Source organism: Cervus elaphus, chromosome 2 (genome assembly GCF_910594005.1).
Source record: "Cervus elaphus chromosome 2, mCerEla1.1, whole genome shotgun sequence".
Classification (NCBI taxonomy): domain Eukaryota; kingdom Metazoa; phylum Chordata; class Mammalia; order Artiodactyla; family Cervidae; genus Cervus; species Cervus elaphus.
In genome coordinates, this window is record NC_057816.1 from 420,195 (window position 1) to 443,967 (window position 23,773).

The following is a 23,773-nucleotide window of genomic DNA, read 5'->3' on the forward strand; positions in this document are numbered from 1 at the left end:
ACCAGTGTGAGGTGATACTCCTTTGTAGTTTTTTTTTCCCCTTTGTAGTTTTGACGTGCATTTTTCTAACAAGGAGTGATGTTGAGCATCTTTTATCCCTTAGGTTCTGCCTTCATAACCTACCAGAAGGGGATCGCTTCCTGCACCTTCGCTTCCCCCAACGGAGCCTACATCTCTGTGGGCCCTGAGGGCTGCAGGGTTACTGAAGTTGCCTTCTTACTGGTCCGCGGCCCGCCCCACCCAGTTCACCCGCCGCCGCCGCCGCCGCCGCCCGGGGCTCTTAGAAGCCAGCGTCTGTCCCCCACCCAGCCCGTGGGGCTCCGCCCTTCTGGGGTCCCGGCAGCTGCCCGCGTGCTCCCCACAGCTGCCCCTTCCGCCAGCACCTATCGGCCAGGTCCCTCCTCACCCACTAACTACCACCGGCGAGTCCTCCTGGCTCCCGAGTCCGGGACTCGGCTCTTCTGTCAGAGCACGAATCCGTTTCTCACACACCGAGCGGCGCACCATCCACATGCTTCACTGTTTACTGCGTGCGGCCCCGGCGGGACTCTGGGCTGGGGACTCGTCCTTGCCCAGCACCTGGCGGAGCCCGCGCACAGGGTCCGCAAGTGTTCGGTGGCGTGAACGGACGGCCCAAAGCTGCTCGGCCGAGGGCGCCGACAAGTAGACCCGGGCAAGCTCTCTTCGGCTCGCGCTCTCGGGGTCTGAGAGATGGGGGTGGGGGGCGGGGGGAGTTGTGTGGGCGGAGCCACCGCGCGGGGCGGGGCCCGGACTGGGGGCGGGGCCCTAGGTGTGCTGGGCGTCCGCTCCCATTCGCCCTGGGCGGTGAGCAAGGATTGGACTGTACCACATTTCAGACGGGGGAGTACCTCTCGGATAGCCCACAGGCGAGGGTTTAGACTCTTCAAGTTCTTCCAACAGACTGGTCTGTCTGGACTACAGCAACGCATTAAACAGTGTTCCCAAGGTCTCGAGATACCTGAGCTCAGGTAGTGGCGCCCTCCTCTACCTAAGACGTTTCCTCCCCTCCCTCGTCCCAATGGTACCCACCAACAGGCGGGGCGGGAGAGCCCCGGAAGCCGGCTCCATGTACTTCCGGGTCAAGGAGCGCGCGCGGCGGCGGCAGCGGCGGTGGCGGCCGGGCCTAGTTGTGCCTCTTGCTGTGGCGGCGGCTGCGGCAGCGGCGGCGAGTGTCGGGGAGCGGCCGGCGAGGCGCACGGTTCCGGGTACGTGCGGGCCACGGTATCCCGGGTTTCAGAGCGCCCCAGCCGGAGGGCCGCTCCGGGCGCCGCGCGCTTTGTCTGAGGCCTGCCCGGCGGTGCGAGGCCTGCGCTGCTCAGGCCCCGGGCTGACGGGTGGCGGCAGTCTCCTGCAGGCGCTGGAGGCCTCGCGCAGAGGCCGGGCGACCCGGGGCCTGCAGGCGGGTTCCCGGGCGGCGAGGAGACCTCCGCCTCGTCCTGTGGCACCCGCCCCCTGTGCTGTCGCTCTCCCCGCTCTGAGAGCGGAGTGTGACCCTTTGCTAACTCGTCTCCAGCTCCTCGTCCTCTTTGCTTTTATTGTTTTTGTCTGTGTGTCGACAGGCCCGTGTGGTTGTTGGGATGGTCTCCCGCTCCTTAACTCACGTAGTCTTCATAGCAGCCTGTCAGGAGTAGGTATTGGCCTTCCTGTTTTTACAGATAAGTAGATTAGAGTCTGGAGATGTTAAGTAATTTGCCAACGTCACACAGCTGCTGTATGCTGAGCCAGGGCCGGTTGTTAACCTAAGCCCTGATTCCGGCCCATGGTTTTTTTTTTCTTTTTTCTTTGTAACAAGGATTGTGTTACATCGTTGTCAACTTTGTGGCGTTTATATGCTCTTCTTGCTTCTGCAACAACAGAATAGTAGTCACCTGGTGAACCACAGTTTGGCCATTGGTCACTTGGACAGAACCTGAGGCTGAAGTGAGGTTTGACTGGGGCTTTAGCACGCCTTCCCTCTCCCTGAACCATTGGTGTTTTTCCTTAGGGAAAGAATGTTGAGTCAGAATGACAATAGCTGGTTCTCCTTTTGCACCAGGCTGGTGGCAGGGCCCTGACAGAGCCAGCCTGACTTTGGTTCTCCCAGCAGCCCACTGTAATGGACTCTTGGTGTCTCTCTCAACCCTGCCAAGACCTTACTGGACTCTTAATTTTTTTTGGTGGGGGAGGGGGTGGTGGTGGGCTCTCGCTTTTTGACTTGTATTGCAGCTTAACAGTTTCAAGGTATTGTAGCCGCTTTGGCAGATGATGAATGAAAAATGAGATTCGAGCCCATTGGACCTGAGCCACTGGACTTAACACCCTTGCTCAGGGCCTGGGGACAGGCACCCAGGTTCTTGTCATGGCACAGCTGCCAATGACCACACCGGAAAGCCTTTGGGGTCCTTAGTTGGGATAAAAGGTGCTTTCATTCCCTGGATTTGAAAATAGAGGGAAATACTACTTTTTGTTTAAATTTTCCCCTGGTTCCCCCAAGTCTGGAGACTGAGCAGGAAAGCCATAGAGCACTGCTGGCACTGCCCGAGGTGGCCAGCAGCTGGGAGGGGCCGTGGTGTCTCCTGCAGAAAAGGCTTCCTGGACGTTGGTCTGGAACGTGCGAGCGGAGGTGGGGATAGTGGATCTGGGCAGGCACATCTGAGCTGGGACTGCCACTGGGGCCGGTAGGTCCTGAGCCAGGGTCACATTCCCACAGTGTTTTGAGTGTTTCTCCTCATGGAGAAACAGGCTCCCAGGGGTCCCTAATGTTGATCTCTGTTTGCGCAGCTGCTTGGTCTGGGAAGTACCTTCAGAGACTCCCGGGCTCTTCTCCTGGGTGCTGCCAGAAGGTACTATGTGTGACCATGCAGGGAAGGGAGAGGGGTGTTGGGCGGCCTTTGGAAAGTGTCCTCCCTGGCTGTGATGGGAGAACACAGGGCTTGAGGGATTAAACCCCACATGTTCAGGGACATGGGGAGTCAGCCTCACTCCAGAGCTGGTGTCCCTGGCAAGTCCCCGTGGACCAGACCCCATCGTGGCCACACTGATCTCTTCTGACAGTGCTCTGAGGCAGGCCTCAGTCTCAGTTACTGAGGGAGAAGCCAGAGGTTCCTTGTGCTTTTGACCTTGTGCGAGTGAACCGTCCCTGAGCATGCTCTGTGGTCTCCTTGGAGGGTTACATTTTCTGAAGTTTGCCCTGGTACTTTCCTGGGTGTGAACACTGACCCCCTTCATAGGCTGAGCGTCCCCGACGCAGGACCCACGCCGCACGCAGTCAGGCAGGGTAGGTAGGTACAGGAGCAGGTGTCCTAGGGTGGCGCTGTGGAGTCTGGGCACAGGTCCAGCCTGAGGCTTGTAGGTCCTCTACCTGCAGTGGCCCTGCCACCTCCTTGCTCACAGGAGGGTGCCGTGCTCCTGGATGGACACTGGCACCGTCCAATCCTATGGGTGGTGCGTCTCCAGAAGGGGTTGTGGTCGGGGCTCAGGTGCAAGATAGCGAAGGTCCCTGCCGTGTTGCTGACTCACCAAGCAGGGGAGTGCAGACCCTTAGTTTAGCAGGACTGACTGATTTTCTCACCATTATGGTACTAGGTAGAAAAAAAGTGGTGACTTTAGGGGGTTCATAATTTCAGTTGACTACTTCCAGATAGACGCATCATCTGGCAGGTGGTGATTTAGTGAAATTAACATGCCCTCGCTGTTTTAAAAGACATCGTTCCAGAGCCTGATGCTTTGTCTGGGATGTGAGGCACCCTGGCTGTGGCCCTGGCCTCAGCCCCATCAGGGACCATTCTTTGGGAGCATCTGTACAGCGGTGGTGGCGATAGCTCCTGCCCTGGGTGCTAGTTGATGCACGTGAAGTGTGCAGTGTGTGACCCACGGGAGAGAAGCCTGCGCGGAATCCGGGAGGAGAGGCTTTCCTGGCTTCTGGGCTCACTGCTGTCCGCCTCCCCTCCTGCCCCGGTTCTTGCTTTGCTTCCATCCCTCCAGTCTTGCTCCTTAGATGTGCAGACTGGACTCAGAAACGCACTGTGCCACAGGGAGGGGTCTCCTCTCGGGGGCGCTGGGGAAGTGAGTAGCCCTGATGGGCAAGGAGCCCTTGTTTGGAGACCAGAGTCAGAGGCCCTGGTGCAGGAGGGTGCTTGTGTCCCTTTACGTCTGAGGTCACTGGGCTCGGTCTTCGCCGTTACCCTGGCAGTGGCCTTGCAGAGGAGGCAGGCTCGGCACCCCCAGTTGGTGATCAGGAGCCCAGGAGCAGGTGGACATGGCAGCCTGACCCCTGCTCCCCACAGCCCTGTTCTGCTCCTGGGTAGGCAGGTGACTTGGCCGTGTTCCGTGGAGGGGCCGGGGCCAGGTCAGAGGAGCCCCAGCTGGTGCCATTGGCCTCTCGTGGGAGACAGGTGTGCGGAGCTGGGCTGGCCAGCCGTTGCTGAGGGGGGCATCCCACGGGAGTGTGGGCAGAGGGCCAGCTTGGCACCTGGACCTTCTGGCGCCCATCCTCTGCTGAAAGCCCCGCTTTGCCTCAGCTTGTGATAAGCCGTTTCCCTCAAGCCTGGCCTCAGGTACCCGGGGAGTGTTGAGGTGTGGCAGGTGCCTGAATAAGAACACGGCCGGTCTGAGGCTACATTGGGTTTGTTATAAGTTGGCATCTGACTGTGAATGTGGCTCTGTAGACAGGAGCCAGTCTCTTGTGTGTGCCTTCACAGTTCTGAGCCAATTCTGTCTCCTATGGTGCGGCGGGGACACGTGTCATCAGGAGGGTGATGTGTAGTGATTGTCCCTCCCCCTTGCGGGGGAGCTTAATGCAAAGCCTGGGACAGAAGGGACTTACTTGACCCTGGTTTCTTCCAGAGCTGAACGCCCATGTCCAGCGATGGATGACGACAGCCTGGAAGAGCTTGTGGACCGAAGCCCGGGGCCTGATGGCCACCCAAGACTCTGTCCTGCTGCCCTGGCCAGTGATGCTGGTGAGCCGCCCCCCACCCCTCCGCCCAGAGTGGGGAGTGAGCATTCATGCTTTGCCCTTTAATTGCACAAGTAGCACATTGTTTGGTCTTTATTTTTGACGTAGTCAATACAAATATGTTCTTAAATCCAGCAAAAGCTTCCACCCTGCCCAGCTCACCCTCACTGCCCTGACCTGGGGGCAGGGTGTTGCCAGGAGCCCGGTTGGCAGACGTCCTCTGCCCAGCCCTGCTCTTTGCTGCTTCCGCTGTGACACTGCCCCTCGGGCCTGTGTTCCCCCTGCTGCTCTAGAAGGAGGCAGTGATGCCCACAGCGGCGCCTCTGAGGACGACTCGGGCAGCGAGCACAGCGACGAGGAGGATGCAGACGGGGACCTGGAGGATGGATCTGGTGAGAGCACGGACGTCCTTGGGGCCCCCGAGTCTCCTCGCGCCGTGACAGGGTTGCTGTTTACAAAACAGCCTTGGTGAGCTTGCTGACTTCACCACACCTGCCAGCTGAGGCTGTGAGCTGTCAGGGTGACACTGCCTAACACAGTGACCTTCTCTGGCAGTCCCCTGCGGTGGGTTTTGTCTTCAGCTGGGCAGCTGGCTTGTGTTGATGTGGGCTGACGACACAGTGGATAGGTCTCTTTCTTGTCTGGTGATAGCAGGAGGGTAAAGTGCCTGAGAATAGGGAGTAGCGTGAAGGGCGTTTGCAGGGAGCGTGCAGCTGGACAGACCTGCGGGCAGAGTGGGCCCGGAGCCCGTTACAGAGCAAGGGTAGGCCAAGCCCTGGGTCCCGTGCTCTTTGACAGACTCCTGAGAGAGCCAGCAGAGGCATGGGGTGACTTATGAGGCTCCCAGTCTGCACCTCCGAACTTTGGTGCAGGGAGCTTTGCTGTACGCATGTCCTGCCCCGAGTGCCATGCACCCACTGCACTGCCTTCCTGGCCGCCCTGGCTGGCGCGTGGCCTGTGGGCTCCCCAGACTGTCCCGCCCAGCCCCTCCCCATGTGGCGCTGGGCTTCGGGAGCTTGGCTCACCACTGCTTCCCTTCCAACACTGCCGCTGGGACCTGCGTGGATATTGAGGCATCCGCCTGGTCTATCACAGTCCTTGGATCTCTGTGGATATGAGCATTAGAATGTTGCAGAGAGGTAACCCCTCATGTTTGGGACAGTGCTTGTGAAGGAGCAGCGTGAGTTTGCAACCCTGGGTGCCTTGGTGACACGTTATCCCAGGGTTAGATTTTTTACTTCTCTGCAGAAACAGGCGGTTCTGGGTTGAATCTGCAGGTTACAGTGGGGCTGTTCCACTTGTTTTTGCAGATGGAGTTGGGGCTTGGCGCCGAGGACATGAGGTCCTTGTCAGTTCAGCCCTGGAGCAGAGATCAGAGGGCCTGTTGGATGCCAGTGGACAGGGGCTCGGTGCAGGGGGCTGGAAGACGGGCAGGGGCTCACCGTCTGGGGCAGAGACAGTGTGTAAAGAAGCAGTTAGGTCAGGGTGATAGATGCCAAGGGTGTGTTTAGGGGACATCATGGGAAGGGAATGGGCTCGGGCTCTTTGGTCCTGGGTTGGTGAGAAGCTTCCAGAAGGACAGGTCTCAGCTGTGATCTGGAGGGCAGGAGGGTCAGCGGGGTGGTGGTGGACGTGGGGCGAGGAGAGTTTTGGGGGGACAGCTGGCACAGAGCCGAGTCCCAGGAGTCCCGTGGGTAAGGAGGTGCCAGTGGAGGGCAGGCACCTGGAGGCCACGGCTGCAGCTGAGGGGCACCGACCCGCCACGACACCCCGCATTCTCCAGCGCCAGTCTGTGAAACAGGCGGGCCAGGAGGGGATCTCCAGCTGGTGAGAACCTAGGTGGCTTGCAGGGCCTGCCTTCAGAGACGTGACCTGCACCCTCACAGTCTCATGTCGGCCGAGCCCCCTTGCACCTAGCTCTTTCTACCCATCTTGTTGTTTTTCTTGCCATAGTGTTGATTCCTGAAAGTCACTTGCTTGTGTCACTGTTTGCTCAGTTTTCAGCTGTAGAAACATATTGTCTGTTCAAGTCTTATGATGAAAGAGGAGGACTTAGGACTCTGACCTGCCGCCTCACCAGCTGTCCAGGTGGTGCGCACGCGCCCTCCTGGTCTGCTCAGCATGCCCCTCGCCAAGCAGCCCTCCGCCACAGGTCACTCTCAGCTCTTCCCCGGTGGTCCTGCCCTGCTCACGGGACCCTTGCCCTCACCTTACCCGGGTTTGCAGACGTGCCACCAGCTGCCACTCTGGGCTGGCACCCGTGTCTGCACCTTCCTCCTCCTGGGCCCTTGTCTGTCTGGGACCTGATCCCGCAGCTCCGGGACAAGGTGGGCGGGCGGCTGGCTCAGGGCCTCAGCGCCTCACTGCTGGTGGTCGCTGCCCTCGGGCGCCCAGGGCATGCTCTGGGGGTGGGGGCGCCACAGGGTCTGGTGGCCTCAGATGCCAGTTCTCTGCCTTCCCCTCAGCTCCTGATCTTCTGGAATTCTGGAGGAAGAACCAGAGCACCTGGTTCTCGTGCTCCACCTGCTGCTGCCCCCTTGGCCTTAGCCAGTCACGGATTTGCGCCAAACCACTCTCCAGAATTTTGTGGACCCCAGCTTAGTTGTCTTACTTTGTAACAGATTGTCACAAACACAGCGGCTGAGAATAGCACACTTGGTGTCTCAGTGTAGTTAGTAGTCCAAATACCAGTGGCTAGTCCTCTGCTCAGGTCTTGCCCAGTTGACATAAAGGGGTCGCAGAGGCACCGTTCTCATCTAGGCTCAGGGTCCTCCCCCAGGGTCCGGCTTGTTGCTGGGTTTCAGGCCCCACAGTGTGGGGCTCTCGTCCTGTCTCTGCCTGGGTGGGACCCCCTCTCCTCCTCGCTCAGGTCCTGGAGGCCACGCCTCAGTGGACAGGGTGCATCAACCCCTGTTCTTTTGGGTAGTACAAGCAGCCAGAGAAAACTGCTCTTCCAGCGTGTGTGGTCACCTCACATAACAGCAGGGTCTCGGGTGTGTGAGGACCCCGCCCACCACGCCTCTAGTCTTGTCCGGTGTCACTGTGAATTGTATCTTTATTTACTGGGGTTTAGTGGGGAGAGAAAACGGAAGCACATACTGACTGCTGTGTTGAAGCTGAATGGCCTCGGAACCTTTTGGAGGTTGATAAGGGCTGTGGTGTGCAGCTTGCCTGGTTAGGAATTTGTGGTCTCTGGTCCCAGAGGAAAGAAAAATGAGAGCCCTGGAGGAGAGGCCTTCCCTGTAGGTGGCAGCTCCCTGACAGCTTTAAGAAGGTGCTGGTGGAGTGAGGTGTCCTCCAGAGGCCGCCAAGCTGCGCCCAGAGGCCCGCTGACCCCTGGGGGCTGCCTGCCTCCTGCGGGGGTTCTGATTCGGCTCCAAGTGCAGCTGGGGCCTCGTGCCTCCTGGGCTCCAGTTCACAGACTTGTAACCTTGCCTCTTAAGGTTCCGAGGACTCTGAGGAAGATGGTGACGACATGGACACGTTAGCAGCAGTGACAGATACTCAGGGAACGCTGGAAGCCGGTGGTGCATTTAATTCTGATGACGACTCTGAGAGCTGCCCGATCTGTCTCAATGCTTTCAGGGAGCAGGCTGTGGGGACACCCGAGAACTGCGCCCACTACTTCTGCCTCGATTGCATCGTGGAGTGGTCCAAGGTGCACGGTGTTTCTTCGGGCTGGGCTCTGTGTGGGTGACCAGCCCCTGGCCGGCCTCTCGGTGGTCTGGGTCTCTGCTCGATGGTGGGGCTGGGGGGCCCCAGGTGGCGTCCGAGCCTAGTCTCTGCTTTGTCTGCGCTTTGGGCCCTTGGGTGGCTGGTGAAGCTCACTCTGGGGAGCACAGAACGAGAAGAGGGGGTTTGTGGCCAGAAATCCCGGGAGAACCAGGGCAGCCTGCATGGCTGAGCTGGCTGGTAAGTGTGTGCTGAGGGGTCAGCTCACAGACACGGGGCCTGACTCGTGAGCGCAGCAGTAGCGCACACGGGGGTCGTGGGTGCCGCAGGGTGAACTCTGGAAGCACTGCCCACCCCTCTTCTGAACTTTGTGAAAGAACTCAAAGAAGGGTGAGTCCAAGGACGAGTGGCCGCAGCTCTTTTTTGTGAAAGTAACTCTTGACTCCTAAGAGAAATTGTGTTGAGGTGGTGTTAACAGTGACAGTGATTCAAGATTATGATACAGTTTTTATTTTTCTTACAGAATGCCCATTCCTGTCCAGTTGATCGAATTATATTTAAATGTATTTGTATTCGAGCTCAATTTGGCGGTAAAATCTTGAAGAAGGTAAGTGTAGGTGCCCCCTCATGTGTATTACATTGGTCCGCATCTCATGGGAAAACCTGCCTTCAAAAGGCGCTTTGCTCTCCTGAAGTGCTGGTTGCGTACACGTGAGAAATCTGCTGAAGTGCCACTTGCAGCTGTGGACCTCTAGCCCGGGTGGGCGGTGGTGCCGTGTGCCTGGCCAGTGTGGGCTCCCTCCCTCCCCTCCACGCGCCTCTTGTGTATCTCTGAGCTTCTTCCTTCCTGAGCCATGGCAGCCACGGGAGGGGAGGTCAGGGTGGACCCCGACTTGGGAGAGGCGGCCAGCTCTCGGGACCAGACTTCTGAAGGCACAGGGCAGGACCAGGAGAGCTGAGCACAGGTGTCTTCCTTGCTGTCTGGGGCCTCCACAGTCTCCTTTTGTTGAGGAGTAGAGTTAGAAAGTCTCAGAGAAGGAGTTCCCTGGTGTCCTGGTGGTTAAGACTCCCTTCTCTCACTGTCGTGGCCCTGGCTCCGTCCCTGGTCGGGGAGGTCCCTGCAAGCCTCAGGGTGCTGTCAGAGACGATTGCTGATACAGACTTGCCGCACTTCTTCTCAGTGGGTTGGTTGCAGCTGGAGATGTGTTTTTTGTTTTTACTGTGGAGCCAGAGGTGGTGGGGACTCCGCTCTGGACATGCAGATTTCCCAAGTCTGTGTGGGTGACCGCAGCCCCCATCCTTCCAGGGACGGCCTCCTGTGCCCTCCCGCACTCTGCTGTCCTGCCCAGAGGCCGCGGGAGTGCAGGCACTTTCCCTGCAGGCCGGCTCTGCTTAAGTACCTGTGAGTGAGGGCGGGCCCTGAGCCGTCCTCTGCGGGAAGGGAGAGGTGGTGCAGGGCCCCTCACACCAGCAGGTCTGGATCTGGCGGAGAGCCGGGAGGCGCGGGGAGGCCCTGAGTGCCCGCCTGGCGCGGGAACAAAGGTGGGGAGCACGGCGGGGAGGGAGGAGCAGACGCTGCTCCTCGGGGTGGGGTTCGGGGCAGGAGACCGAGGCGGCTCGCCCCCACAGATGGTGCGTGCTGGCAGCACTGTGGGGAGCAGCAGTGACTGTCGAGGGGCAGCACCCACTAGAGGCCCGGGTCCGTGTCTGCCCGCCGCCTCCCCACTCTGCAGCACCGCCCACGGGCCTGCCTGGCTCGTTGTCACTCTGCCCTGGGGTCCTTCGGCAGCGCACACCTTGTTCTCCATTGAGTAGTTTCTTTCTCAGGGCTCGCTGTCCTGAAACGGTTAGAAAATGCTAAAACCACCACGTGCGTGTTACTTCAGAGCCCCTGGGCCCACAGAAGCTGTGCAAGTGAATCTGCTTTGGGTCGATTTACGATGATACGAATGGCTCTGGGGCTTGGATCCTGCTTGCTGTTTGCTCAGCGCGCTCTTGTCCCCAGATTCCAGTGGAGAGTGCCCAGCTCGGGGAGGACGAGGATGAAGACCCGACCTTCTGTGAGGTGTGTGGCCGGAGCGACCGGGAGGACCGCCTGTTGCTCTGTGACGGCTGCGACGCTGGGTGAGCCCCTCCCCGTCTTTCTGGCCTGGCTCCGAGGTGGAACCCCCTGATGTGCTAGAGGGGAGTCTGTGGGCCGCTGCTCCGCGCATCACACCCACAGGCCTCCCTGGCTGTGCTCGGCGCCGGGAGCCCCCACAGGTCATCTGAACCCCGGCGTCTGCCGCTGCACCCACTGGCCTGGCCTCAACTCACGTGCTCCATCCCCTCTACCCCTCCCTGCGGCTGCTTCTCACTGCCGTTTACACCCTCCCCATTCCCAGCCATCATCTGAGACTGCTTGCAGAGGTGCACCCTACACCTCAGGACGGAGGGCAGACGCGGGAAACGCGGGGTGTGGGCGGGCGGGACCCGCCCAGTGTGCAAGGCTAGGCCGTGGGGAGCGCCCCCAGCCGGGCGGGTAGGCAGGATGGGCTTCCAGCTGAGCTGTGCCCTGTGTCCGCGGCAGCCTGTGGTTGTCGTCCCTCCACGCGGTGGGGGCTCCTGCTTCCCGTCAGGCGCGCTCCTCGCTCTGGAGCAGCGTGGGTCCTGGAGGGCTGGTGCCTGTGGGGTGGAGCAGACGCTGCCTGGGCCGCCCGCCGGGGCCTGCTTCCTGCCGTCTCCCTGCCCCGAGGCAGCAGGGCCCTCCTCAGGGCTTACACCACTAAGAACACGGACCTCCCTCCTTCCTCACGGCTGTCGGCTACATCCTGTCCTGTGACAGCCCCGGAGGTCTGACCGCGGCGTGCCTGCCGCGGCAGCCCCAGAGCTCAGCCGTGTCTGGGGGCGTCACGTTGAGCCTGTTGTCACTCTGGATGTGGAGGGCAGAACTGCGGCCCTGGTGTCCAGCCCACGGATTTTGCCATCATGTACCGTGACCGTGGGACGTGGGGCAGACCGCATTCTCTTCCCAAGTGCAGGTGGCTGAGCAGGAAGGGGCTGGAACTGCGGGACGCTGTCTGGGAGGCCACACGCAAGGGAAGGAGAGGCTGGTCCTGGCGTAGGCATGGTTACCAGCCTTGCCTCTGGCTTCCCTGAGCCTGAAACCAGCCTGTGTGTCTTTTGGCGGTCTCATGGATGTTGGGGCACTGGGGAGTCCCAGGTGGGGCTGTTCGTTTGCCAAGTCTTAGTTTTTCTTTAAGCTTTTTACCTCTTTGGGGGTATAGGGACTGCACCACGGGGCATGTGGAATCTTAGTTACCTAATCAGGGATTGAATCCAGGCCCTGGCAGTGAAATGGCCACTGAACCACCAGGGATTCCCCCTGTTTGTGTTTGACTTAATGGGATTTATTCGTGATTGGGGACCTCTCCACGCCAGGGCTATGCCGTCACCGTGGGAGGGGGTCGTTCCTGTAGATGTGTGAGTGCTGCAGGCCTCCTTGAGGAGTGGCCATGGGCATCTCCTGGGCTTGAGCCTGCAGCTGTCTTCTCCCTGGAGGAATTTGTGGGTGCAGACTGGCTAGGTGGAGCCCCCACCACCCCCGCCAGCCTCTGCGCCAAGATCCTGGGGTGCGGTGGTGAGAACACAGTTGAACCGCGCTCAGTTTTGGAGACGTTTCTGTGAGACACTGCCGCTCAGTGTTGGGTGGTGTCCTTGAGCCTCACTGCGTCAGAGGGATTTCTCAGGCTGAAATCTAGTTTGGGTTCTGGGTGCTCCTTGGTGCTGGGGGTCAGCCTGTGCGTCCGCCCACTGGGTGCTTGGGTGAGGCCCAGCCTGGGGGTCGGGGCAGGCTCTGCCTCCCTGCGGCCTCACACAGGGCAGAGCTGGGAGCAGCAGGAGGCTCTGCAGCAGCGGCCAGCCCGGGCTCGGGTGTGCAGCGTGTGGTCGGCGCTGTCTGGAGTCCTCAGGGTGCTGGCGCTGGCGGCTCCTCCCCGGCTGCTCGCCTCAGGACAAGTCAGGAACCACCACAGGGCAGATGTCACTGTGCAGAACTGGTGCGGGTGTAGCTCCTCAGCGCTGGGGGGCGCGGGGCCACCTCCATGGTGGTGGGCAGGAAAGGACCTCCTAATGACCGCGTCCTTGGAGACCACCTCCCAGGAATGGTGGGCACCACCCATCCAGCTGCCAGTTTGGTGGCTTCAGATAGTACATGACCCATGAAGAGTTGAGCAGCTGTTGGGGGTCCTTCCATAGGGCAGAGATGCCCCGAGGCCTGTGGTGGAGGTCCAGCTGTCCAGAATGCCTGAGAGAGAAGGGAGCAGACTGGTCCCAAGCTCCAGGCACAGTCGCCTGCCCCGTGTCCTCGTGAGGGGCATCACAGTCAGCCCAGGCGGAGCCCCAGTGCTGCTGTCGGGGCGAGGGAGGCTTTGTGTCCCCGCTCTGCTCTCGGACACCCGTCCCAGGGCCTGGACTGCACCCTGGTGACCTCACTTAACTTCACCACCCCTGCAGGTCCATCTCCAGATGCAGTCGCATTGCAGGGTTAGGGTTGGATGGGGGGTACAAGGGCACAGCACCACGTGCGGGGCGCCGTCGTGAGGCTCAGACACCCTGTTGTCCCCCAGATACCACATGGAATGCTTGGACCCCCCTCTCCAGGAGGTGCCTGTGGATGAGTGGTTCTGTCCGGAATGTGCTGCCCCCGGGGCCGCTTCTGCCGCTGGTAACGTGCTGCCTGCTCTCAGGCAGCCCAGACCCTTCCCATGGGGGCGGGCACCTTGGCCCAGGGAGATGGCGTCAGGCTGTCTGGCAGGAGTGGCTTCCAGTTGGACTCCGGTGTGGGGGCGGGGGGGCTTCTGAGGGCCCAGGTGCCAGGCTGGTGCCCCCTGCCTTCCGTTCCCGACTCCCCCTGCCAGGGCCAGGGCACGGCGGAGTGCGCATCAGCCCAGGGTGTTTTCTTCCAAGACACGGGTCCCGTGAGTGAGGAGGAGGTCTCCCTGCTCTTGGCTGACGTGGTGCCCACCACCAGCCGGCTTCGGCCCCGCACGGGGAGGACCCGGGCCATCGCCAGGACGCGGCAGAGCGAGAGGGTGCGAGCGACAGTGAACCGGAACCGGATCTCCACGGCCAGGAGGTTCCAGGTGGGTGCCTGTGGCCTTCCATGCTGGCTGTGTGCAAGGAGCAACGTTGAGGGGGCCTGAGGCGGCAGCAGTAGCCGAGAGCTGGCCCCAGGGGTGCTGGGCAGCGCCGTCACCCGCAGGGGCTGTAGTGCTGAACCCGGAGGGCTGAGGGACTTCGTGGCTGACTTGGGCCCAGGACCCCACCGCCAAGGCCCATGGTCCACTCTCCTCAAGGCCCAGGAGCGCTCCTCCTGCCTTCGTGCCTGACCTGCCCGTCAGGAGGCCTCCCCAGACCCCACTCCCCGTGGGCACTCGGGAGCCCCCGCAGCCTGATGTCTGTCGCTGCAGCTCTGGGGGCTCGGGGTCCCCAGGCTCCCCCGAGAGGTCTGAGGTGGTTCCGCCCCCGACCACCATCCTGTGCCGTGCAGCGCGTCCCCAGGTACCTCATGTCCTCTCTGCTGGATGAGACCATTGAAGCCGTGGCTGCCGGGCTCAGCACAGCCGTGTACCAGCGCCCCGGGCCGCGCGCCCCTGCCCGCCGCAGGAGGAAGGGAGGTAGGCGTTCCCAGCTCTGGCTGCCCGAGGTCCCTGCTGTTGCGCCCGAGGCCCTGCAGGCCTGGGGTTTGGGTTTGGTTAGTCCCTCTGAACACCCTGTTGGGGGGCTGTTGGTGTGGCAGCACCCCGAGTGTGCATCAGATGACACAGCCTCCCCGAGTGGGTCAGGAAGAGCCCGCAGGGTCCATGTGAAGGTTCGTGCTGTTTCCTTTGGGCCGGGCAGCCCTGTGCCTGGCTTCCCTGGGTGGGGACCGTTGAAGTAATTCAGCATCTGTGCAGCTGCAGTGCTGTTCACATTTTCTGGGCTTTTTCTGTGTTAGTCTTGGTAACTTTGTCCCAGGAAGTTCGGTTTCTCCCAGGCAGAAGCTTTCACGGAAGGTCAGCATCCTTGGCGGTTCCTGCTCTGTGCTCTGTCTGTATTTGTTGGTCAGAATTCTGCTCCGTAGAGGAGCTGGCCCTCCTGCTTGACTACTTGTGTGAATCAGAAGACATGGATTCCTGTTTCATTGAGTGGGTTACAATCTGTGGCCTTTTGAAAACCAGTGTTATTGAGACATATTTGCCGTGACAAATGCATCCACTCTGGGCACGTGGTTCCCAGTGAGGCCAGCGAGCCTTCCAGCCGGGCCCTGCTGTCGGTGCTCTCTCTGCGTCCGTGGCTCTCGCTCGGGAGGTGCTGAGTGTGTGTTCTGGTTTGTCACCAGCAGTGACCTGGGGTTCCATGTGGCGGGTGTGTGGGTTCACTTCTGTTCCCTGGTGAGGGACGTGCTGCGGCTTGTCCCTCTGCCTGTGCTGCGTGTCTGGCTTGTTCGGCGGTGAAGCTGCTGTGCGGATCCCTTCTCGTGGGAGGGTGTGTCTACCGCTCTGGCTCGGTAGAGAGGAGGAGACCGGCTGGCGTGGGAGGGGCCGTGTCAGAGGCGGCCACCCCGCTCCCAGCTGCAGTTTGCGCCTGCAGCAGCGCCGCGTTCTTGCCCGGCTGGACCTCATGTCCTGCATCTTGGGCGTGTCCTGGAGCTCACAGGCCCGTCTTCCTGTGCTCCCAGGCCTCCTCAGAGGACAGGCTGGGTGTAGAGATGAGACCTGAGGGCTCCCGGTGGGCGGTCATGGTTCTCTGTACCCAGAGGTCACGCTGATCCCTGAACTGCAGGCTCAGGTGAGAGGTTCCGCTTCACCTGTCTTCCCCTGACTCTGTCACATCCGTGACCTCACATCTCAGTCCCAGCAGCTCACCCTTCGTCTGCAGCACCTGGAGAGGCGGGCTCACCTCTGCCGTGTCCTGAGCCCCCTGTACTTCGGCTGTCACGTCTCTGCAGGTGTGGTCACAGCTGTGGAGGCTGAGGGACTCGGGCACAGGCCCCGTCACCTTCTCCCCAGGGCCCGGCCGTGTCCCCCTCTCCTCTTGCGTTACTTTGAAGCACATCCTCATTTTACCTGTAAGTGTTTTGCAGCATGTTTCTGGAAGAGAGGGAGTGTTTCCTCTGACTTAACCCCGAGGCCGTTGTTACACCTGAGGAGATGAGTAGTAATTCCACAGCCTCGTGACACAGCCTGTCAGCATCGGAAGTTCTAATTGTGTCACAAATGTGATGGAATTTTAAAGTAGTTTACGTGGAGCTGGAGCCAAAGCGTTGTGCTGTGCTGGGGCTGCGTGTCACGTGTCTCTGTCCTCTTGATGGGGTGGAACGAGCGGGTCTCCTGGTGGGCAGATCACGCCTCCTGAGTGGCTGGAGGCCCGAGGCTGGTTCAGGTGTGGGTGGAGTTCTGTTGGTCTCTTGTCTGCGAGTTACTGAGGAGACGGCGGAGCGGCTCCCTCCTGACGGGCCGCTTCGCAGAGAGTGGTTTCTGAGGCCGGCACAGGTTCACTGGCACCGGGCCTGCTCCTGTGTTGACTAGTTCTTATCCCTGAGCTGGGCAGCGTCCTCCAGTGGAGAATGCGTAGGGCTCTCAGCTTCACCATGGGCTCAGGGACCCGGACTCGGTGTACACGCTTCCACCGCACAGTCACGAGGGTGGATCTCTGTCTTCCTTGGAACCCACTTCTGGGTTGAGATTCCTGATTGCTCCAGGGCTGTGGGAGCAGTGCGGCCCCAGGGCCCCCTGTGGCTGCCTGGGCTCCTGCCATCGCCCAGAGCACCAGGTGGCTGCTGGCTGTGCAGGGTCATCCTCGGTGTGTTTGCTGGAAACGAACCGTGAAGTCCCCTGTTTCCCAGCCTCTGGGAGCACTCCTCAGGGTGAGACCACTGAGCAGATCCAGGGCTGGAGGCCTGGTTTCCTTTACTCTTGATTGTTGGACTTGTGTCTTCTGACTTAGTGTTGTTCCATAGTGGTATAGACCATCTCCCTGCTGGTTCTAGTGGTCAGGTCTGGAGGTCAGAGTAGGCTCAGACTTGCCCTGTCCTCGCTGTGTGCTGGCCGCCCCCCCCCCCATGGGGACGAGTGTAGAAACCCCGTACCAAGAAGTGAGGGAGCAGTGCCCCCAGGTGGGGTGGACAGTCAGTCAGCCGAGTCTCTCGGGGACAGCGGGCTGGGGCACACAGCGAAGTGAGTGCTGTCAACGTGCTCTTGGCAGGAAGACGGAAGAAAGCGTCAGGAAGAAAGAAAGCCCCATCCAGATCGTCTGCAAAGAGCAGGGGCTCAGGGCCAAGGTTGAAGAAACGCCTGGGTCGTGTGAAGAAGAGGAAAGCACAGAAGATAAAGGTAGCCTTGGACGGGGTCTCACTAGGCAAGCTCTCAGGCCTGTGTGCTGTGGGGTGGGGGGTGGGGGGGGCAGTGGGAGGCACGGAAGGAGCGTCTCTGTAATTACTTGGAGATTCACCGATAAAGACGCACATTTCTGCAGCGTGGACTGAGGACGGGGTTGAAGCGAGGTGTGTTCAGAGCACTGCAGAGTGGCTCCTGGAACCACAGGGGCCTGTGGGGCCAGGCCGCCACCTGTCGGGCGCTTGTGCCCAGGGTAGCAGGCTCCTGGTGTGAGGCGGGTGGAGTGAGGCCTGGGCGGGGTCCTTGTGTGATGAGTACCTGTGCCCCTCAGACTCCGGGGCGGCCAGCCCTCTGCCCCCCGTTTGGTGCCGTGGGTTCCTAGTTGAACTGGCATTTCCTGAGGCCGTGGATCTCAGCCCTGTCGTTTCTCCCTCTTACCTGGGTTCAGAATGAAGCCACGGCTCGTTCGCGCATCGCACGGACGCTGGGCCTCTGCGGGCCGGCCCGCGGAGCCTGCACCCCCTCCGTGTACAAGCCTGCAGACCCGTCTCTGGGACTGATGCGTGCCGACATCGGGGCAGCCTCTCTCTCCCTGTTTGGAGACCCTTATGAGCTGGACCCCTTCGACAGGTGGGTGCAGAGGGGCTGGGCTCTCTCCCTCAGGCCGGTGGACATGCCACCTCCGGTGGGGCCTGGCTCATTCTCGGGGTTTGCGTTTGTGAAGTTCCTTGCTCTGAGTGGCTCTCAGACCCCATTAGGTGGTGAGTGAAAAGAGCTCTGGGCTCCCTCGGCGTGTCTGCCCCCGTCCCTCCCGACTCAGAGGCTGGGGCAGCTGCTGACACAAGGTCACTGTGCAGGGCCCCGGTTCGGTACTGAGTCACAGGGCCTGCTGAGGGGCCGCTCGCTCTGGAGGGTGGGTGGGAGGCTCCCTGGGCCTGGACGTGCAGGGTCACCTGCCCTTTGGCCTGTGTTCTTCTCCAGTGGTGAAGAGGCGTCTGCAAGCCCTGCTTCCCCTCTGAGCGCCAAGAGGAGGGTTCTGTCCCGGTCAGCCCTGCGCTCCCACCAGCCTGTAGCCAGACCTGTCTCCATGGGGCTCTCCAGGTGTGTCCCGGGGGGCAGGACAGGATGGGGTGCAGGTGGGGCGCAGGCCTCCGAGGACAGTAGACTCCATGGCGGGTGGGCACTCTGCCACCCGGCACCCTGAGACCTCTTGTGGCCTCTCCCCAGCTCGTGGGTGAGGAAGAGCTACGGCCAGTCCCAAGCCAGGGGCCTGGGACGCAGGGACAAGGAGGGGGTGCAGGGACGGCGGGGGCTGGGCACGGATCCAGCCTTCTCCCCCAGCTGACAGTCAGACTGCTTGTGCACGCCCGCCTGCTGGTGGAGCTGGGGCTGAGGGCCTTGCACGCGACTGTCCCTCCCCCCGCCGTCCTTCAGTGGGAGCCGCTGGGGGGCAGGTCTCGTTCCTGCCCTCGGGGTCCCTGCCTGCACGGGGGGCACCAGGGCTGGAGGGGCTGTGACAGCAGGGCCTGCCCGGTCTGCTTGCAGGAGGAGTGCTCCCACCACGGCCCCCCAGCTGGAAGTGGACGCAGAGCCCAGCCCTGACCTGCTGGGGAGCATCCTGTCTGGCCAGAGCCTTCTGATGATGAATGGCGCCGACATCGTCATCCACCGGGACGGCTCCCTCAGCGCCAAGAAGGCAGGTGAGCAGCTGTGCCCGCGGCCCCTTGCTGCCCTCCGCACGCCCAAGCTTGGGGCCACGCGTCCCAGAGGCAGTCTGCGTGTGGCCGACCCAGCGGCCCTAGGGTTTACTTCCGAGCAGTGGGTGAGGGCGCTGAAGGTGGCTTTCCGTCACTTGCTGATAACGCAGTTGGTGGTGGGGTTTCCAGGTAGCCCACTGGCCCTCCTCGCCGCAGTACAGCTGCTTCTCTGTTCTCACAGCCCCAGGAACCAGCGCAGGGCCCTCTCCACAGACCTGGGCCCCAGCGGGTTTCAGGGTGGAGTGGGTCTGGCCGTGGAGGGCAGGTTAGGCCATACAGCTGCAGTCAGCAGTAACCTGGGGTGCTGCCCCCTTTTCAAGGGTCCGTCAGGGCCCAGGCCCTTTCTGACCCACAGATAGCATAAAGACAGTGCAGCAAGCAGGAGGGGACGCAGACTGCAGCCTGAAGAGCCCACGGCCCCACCCTCCACGCGCAGAGCTGAGCGAGCAGGAATGGAAACTGCGCCGCGTAGGGAGGGCATGCTGGGGGAGGTGCGCTCCTCACAGGGGCCGCTGGGACCTCCGGCGCTTGGCCTTTTGTCTTTCAGTGCCAGTTTCTTTTCAGCGGAACTCACCTGGTCCATCCAGAGTGCCAGAAGGCGCCGGTGGGCGTCAGTCAGGAAGCGGGCCGCAGAGCTCAGGGCCCAGCTGCCCGGGCAGGGCCGCCCCCACCCCCACCCATGTCCCTGCACTCCTGTCGGGAGCAGCGGCAAAGCCTGACTCCTCGGTGACACCTAGGTTGGGCCAGTCTCAGACCTTGTCTAGTGAGAGCAGACCTGGTATAAAACAGAGTGAGGATCACCGGTTTAACGGCGACAGCAAGCACTCTCTGCCTCTCGGGTCTGCGGCGTTGAAGGTCTCACACAGCAGCTCGGACTCGCCCTCCAAGAGCACAGTGCCGGGACAGGCCCCAAGACCAGCTCCCAGGCGGACAGACATCTCCGAGCTCCCCAGAATACCAAAGATCAGGAGAGATGGCAGCCGGGGGGACGAGGTTCCCACCAGCAGGCAGGGCGTCGAGCTCCCCAGCTCCTGCATCAGCCGGCTGACGGGCAGGGAGGGCCCTGGACAGCCTGGCTGCGGGGCCCGGGTGGAGGGTGAGCCCAGCAACCGGGGCGCGCAGGAGCCCAGCACGCGCTCGGGGGGGGCCCCCCAGCCCCCCAGCCCGCTGGGGCCCACCCGGGGAAAGGGTGTTGGCTCCACCTTTGAGAGTTTCAGGATCAACATTCCTGGGAACACAGCCCATTCCGGCAGACTGCTCAGCCCTGGCTTCTGTAACACGTTCCGGCCGGTGGACAGCAAGGTGCAGAGGAGGGCGAGCCCCTCACCCCTCTTCTCTGTCAGGAAGACAAAGCAGCTCAAAAGTGAGATCTATGACCCCTTCAACCCCACGGGCTCCGACTCCAGCTCCGCCAACAGCAGCCCTGAGCGTCTGGGCCTTCTGCCCTCGGAGATCACGCGAACCATCTCTGTGGACAGTCCCAAGGCCCCAGCACTGCCCCCCGCGCGCTGTGTCACCTCCTACACGGTGCAGACCGGTGCGGGAAAGGAGCCGGAGCCCCCCCAGGGGCCCTCCAGTCTGTCCGCGCTCCAGGACGAGGAGCCCTGCGCGCAGGCACAGCAGCCGTGCCCCCCGGAGACCTGGGGCGAGGAGGCCCTGCCAACCCGCAGCTCCTTCTTCGGCTCCGAAGGCCGGACGGTGACCTGCGTGACTGTGGTGGAGCCTGACACGCCACCCAGCCCGGACACCCCGCCTGCGGCCACCCACAGGGTTGTGGAGCTGCGCTCCCCCACCCGCTCCCGCTCCCGGTCCAGCTCCCGCGGCCGGAAGAGAGGCCCACAGCCGAGGGCAGCCACCAGGGAGCACTGCGCCGGCCGCTCGGGCTCCCGCTCGTCCCGCTCAGGAGACCGGAGTTCCAGGTCTGCCTCGCCGGCAGCGGGCGAGGACCAGCCCAAGAGACACCGGCCCAAGGCCCGGGGCCGCAGGTCCTCCAGCGAGCGCTCCAGCAGCCACGAGCGCACCAAGCGCAAGAAGGCGAAGGACAAGAGCAGGGAGCGGGGCAGAGGCTCCTGGGGCCGCAGCCACCGGAGGTCCCGCTCCCGCTCTGGGAGCCCTGGGAGCTCGTCTCACGAGCACCGCGAGGGCCGCAGGAAGAAGAGGCGGCGGTCAGGGTCCAGGTCTCGGGGGAGGGAGTGCTCTCCCCCCAGGTACCCCAGGGAGAGGAGGGGGCGGCCCCGGGACCGGCACAGCTCCCGCGAGAGGCGGCGGCGAAGGTCCAGGTCCCCTAGCCCGGAACACCGGCCCCGGGCACACCGACGCCCTCGGTCCAGGGAGAAGCGCCCGCGGCCGCACCCCCACTCCCCTGAGCGGAAGTTGGCCCCAAGAGAGGCTTCTCCAGCACCCCCTCCCCAGGAGGAGCCCAGGCCAGACAGGGAGCCCCCGGCCAGGTCCCCGGCTGGGCCCCCACCCTCAGCGGGAGCAGACAGCTCAACAGAAGGGCCAGAAGTCGACAAGACTGTCCCAGTCCCGGAGGTGCTCGCCGAGTGTCCAGCGGAGGATGTGGACTACGGCGACTCTGTGGAGGCGGGGCACCTCTTTGAGGACTTTTCCAGTGACACCATCTTCATGCAGCTTGATGACATGAGTTCCCCGCCCTCCCCGGAGAGCACGGACTCTTCCCCGGAGCGCGACCTCCTGCCCAAGCCCACCATGCCCCCAGCGGGCCCCCAGCACGACACCAGCCTGGCCATGGCTGTCATCCGGAGGGAGGTGTCTCGGATCCATGGTGAAGATGTGGCACAGCCCTCGCCTGGGACCGAGGTCCCCCAGGAGAAGCACTCGCTCCAGCAGGACGCAGACGAGGCCGCCACAGTGCCCTGCGCCCTGGGTGCCGAGGCCCCAGGCGGGACACCTGTGGGGAAGGAGGAAGGCCCCTCTCAGAACCCTCTGCTGCGGGCCAAGGCACTGGTGAAGAGGGTCACCTGGAACCTCCAGGAGGCGGACTGTGGGGCCCCTGCCCACGACAGAGGCCTGTGTGAGTAGGCGCTTTGGTGGGGGCGGAGAGTGATCCTTGGGTGACTCCCAGGCCGCCTTGGTCATGGGGGTGGGATGGCGGCACCTTCCTTGGGGTCCTTGCTCCAGGACGCTTTTCTGAAATTTTCCAGCCAGGAGGCAGCCTTGTGGCCTGGAGGGCCCCAGAACACCCACCCCCGTATGTTGGCCCCCAGAGACACCACTTCACAGGCCACAGAAGCCCCCGGAAGGAGTCTGGGAATCTGATGACGTGGGCCCCGTGGCTGGGCTCCAGCAGGCACCTTTCTCTGAGCCGCCTGCCCCTGCTTATGTGCTTCCAGAGCCTGGCTTCCCCCCAACTGACCCCTCTCAGGTGGGCCCCTGGGCTGGAGGGATGTGGCCTTGTACCCAGGCCACGCAGGCTGGGCTGGGCTGGGGCTGAGGGCCGCACGCACCAGCCCTTTGCTGCCTGGGCTCTTTGGGTTCAGAAGTGGGGGGTTGGGGGCACGGGGTACTGAGTGTGCCGAGGCTGAGCAGGCCGCACTCTCGCCCAGGTACAGAGCCCCAGCCTGCCCCCCGGCCCAGCCCTGCCGTCGGGCGTCCCGCCGTATGCACCCATCAGCCAGCCCGCGGTCCAGTTCCTCCTCCAGGGGAGCCTGCCCCTCCCGGGCTGCGGGGTGGCCCAGAGCCTGGCCCCAGTGTCCACCATCCCGACTGCAGCCTCAGAGCCCGCTGGCCACGCTTGCACCACCGCTGCTGCCAACAACTCTGAGGAGAGGACGGCTCCCCCCAGGCCAGCCCCAGAGAAGGCCAAGAATGAGGAGGTGAGACCCCCTGCTCCTCCTCCAGGGGCAGGCGCGGGCCAGTAGCCCAGCGCCGAGCCCTCACCGGTGTCCTCGCCCCCAGTACATGAAGAAGCTGCATGTGCAGGAGCGGGCCGTGGAGGAGGTGAAGCTGGCCATCAAGCCCTTCTACCAGAAGAGGGAGGTGACCAAGGACGAGTATAAGGACATCCTGCGCAAGGCGGTGCAGAAGGTGGGAGGGGCCTGTGAGCCCTGGGCTGGGGAGGTGGGAGGGGCCTGTGAGCCCTGGGCTGCGTGGCCACACCCCATAGCCCCTCGCTGTAGCCGGCCACTTAGGTGCTTGGGGTGTAAAGGCGGCTGTTTGTGAGCGGTTGTTAAAGAGTTTGAGCAACATCACTTTTAACCCCACTTAACGGCTAGGAAAATGAGCCCCCCGCCCCGAGAGGCGGACATGCCAGATCGCCTCAGGAGGGCCGTCAGCCACCCTGTGGACAGAGCAGACAGACGCATGTCAACCTGCCCGCCACCCCTCACAGGGTCCCCAGGGCCTGGTCCCCATGATCCATGACCATTTTGGGCGCAAAGGGATGTCTGGGTCACTGTCCCCCCGCCCCCCCTTCTCCAGATTTGCCACAGCAAGAGCGGGGAGATCAACCCCGTGAAGGTGGGCAACCTGGTGAAGGCCTACGTGGACAAGTACAGGCACATGCGCAGACACCGGCGGGCCGAGGCTGGCGAGGAGCCGCCCGCCCAGGGCGCGGAGGGCTGAGGAGCAGAAAACGGGACACGCCCCGCCCTCCCGTCTTCAGGGTTCCTGTGATCACACGTGGTCTGTGCACCTGTCTTGCTCGTAGTTTAAAACTGGACTTTTTTATATGTACATTATAGATACACACTGTTCCCATTGTGTTCTAATTTATCAAAAATGGATTCTCTTTAGAAACGTCTGATTGGCTCAGTACTTGAACGGTGGTGAGAAAGGGGGGGCCCGGGGCGGGGCACTTCGCTAGTCAGCCTTTTGCTCCCTTGTGTTTCACAGATAGTTGCTCGAGTTTATACTTGGCTCCCCCACTCCCAGGGGGCACCCTCCCTGTTGGCAGTTCCCACCAGCCCGAAACAGGCCTTGGGCACAGCAGGTGGAGCCCCGGGCACAGCGGCACGGGGGGCCGCCTGTGCACGCCGAGCAGTTTGTTGGCTCTAAAGCGTGGCCAGAAC

At 62.3% G+C, this 23,773-nt stretch overlaps 1 protein-coding gene across 2 annotated transcripts; it reads left to right on the forward strand.

The window, feature by feature from the left end:
* The first annotated feature begins 1,101 nt into the window (after window positions 1–1,101).
* On the forward strand, window positions 1,102–23,505 carry PHRF1 (PHD and ring finger domains 1). Of its 2 annotated transcripts, none has more exons than XM_043922403.1 (18): window positions 1,102–1,226; window positions 4,846–4,961; window positions 5,251–5,349; window positions 8,401–8,615; window positions 9,153–9,236; window positions 10,635–10,753; window positions 13,237–13,334; window positions 13,577–13,752; window positions 14,160–14,286; window positions 16,856–16,983; window positions 17,435–17,616; window positions 17,968–18,087; window positions 18,532–18,686; window positions 19,291–21,777; window positions 21,908–22,128; window positions 22,310–22,579; window positions 22,662–22,790; window positions 23,184–23,505. In XM_043922403.1, exons 2-18 carry the CDS (start codon window positions 4,868–4,870, stop codon window positions 23,325–23,327), a joined length of 4,848 nt encoding a protein of 1,615 aa, XP_043778338.1. In that variant the 5' UTR covers window positions 1,102–1,226; window positions 4,846–4,867; the 3' UTR covers window positions 23,328–23,505. The 2 variants fall into 2 exon arrangements, with proteins under 2 accessions (XP_043778338.1, XP_043778346.1); XM_043922411.1 differs by having other exon boundaries at window positions 5,254–5,349.
* Window positions 23,506–23,773: the final 268 nt, after the last annotated feature.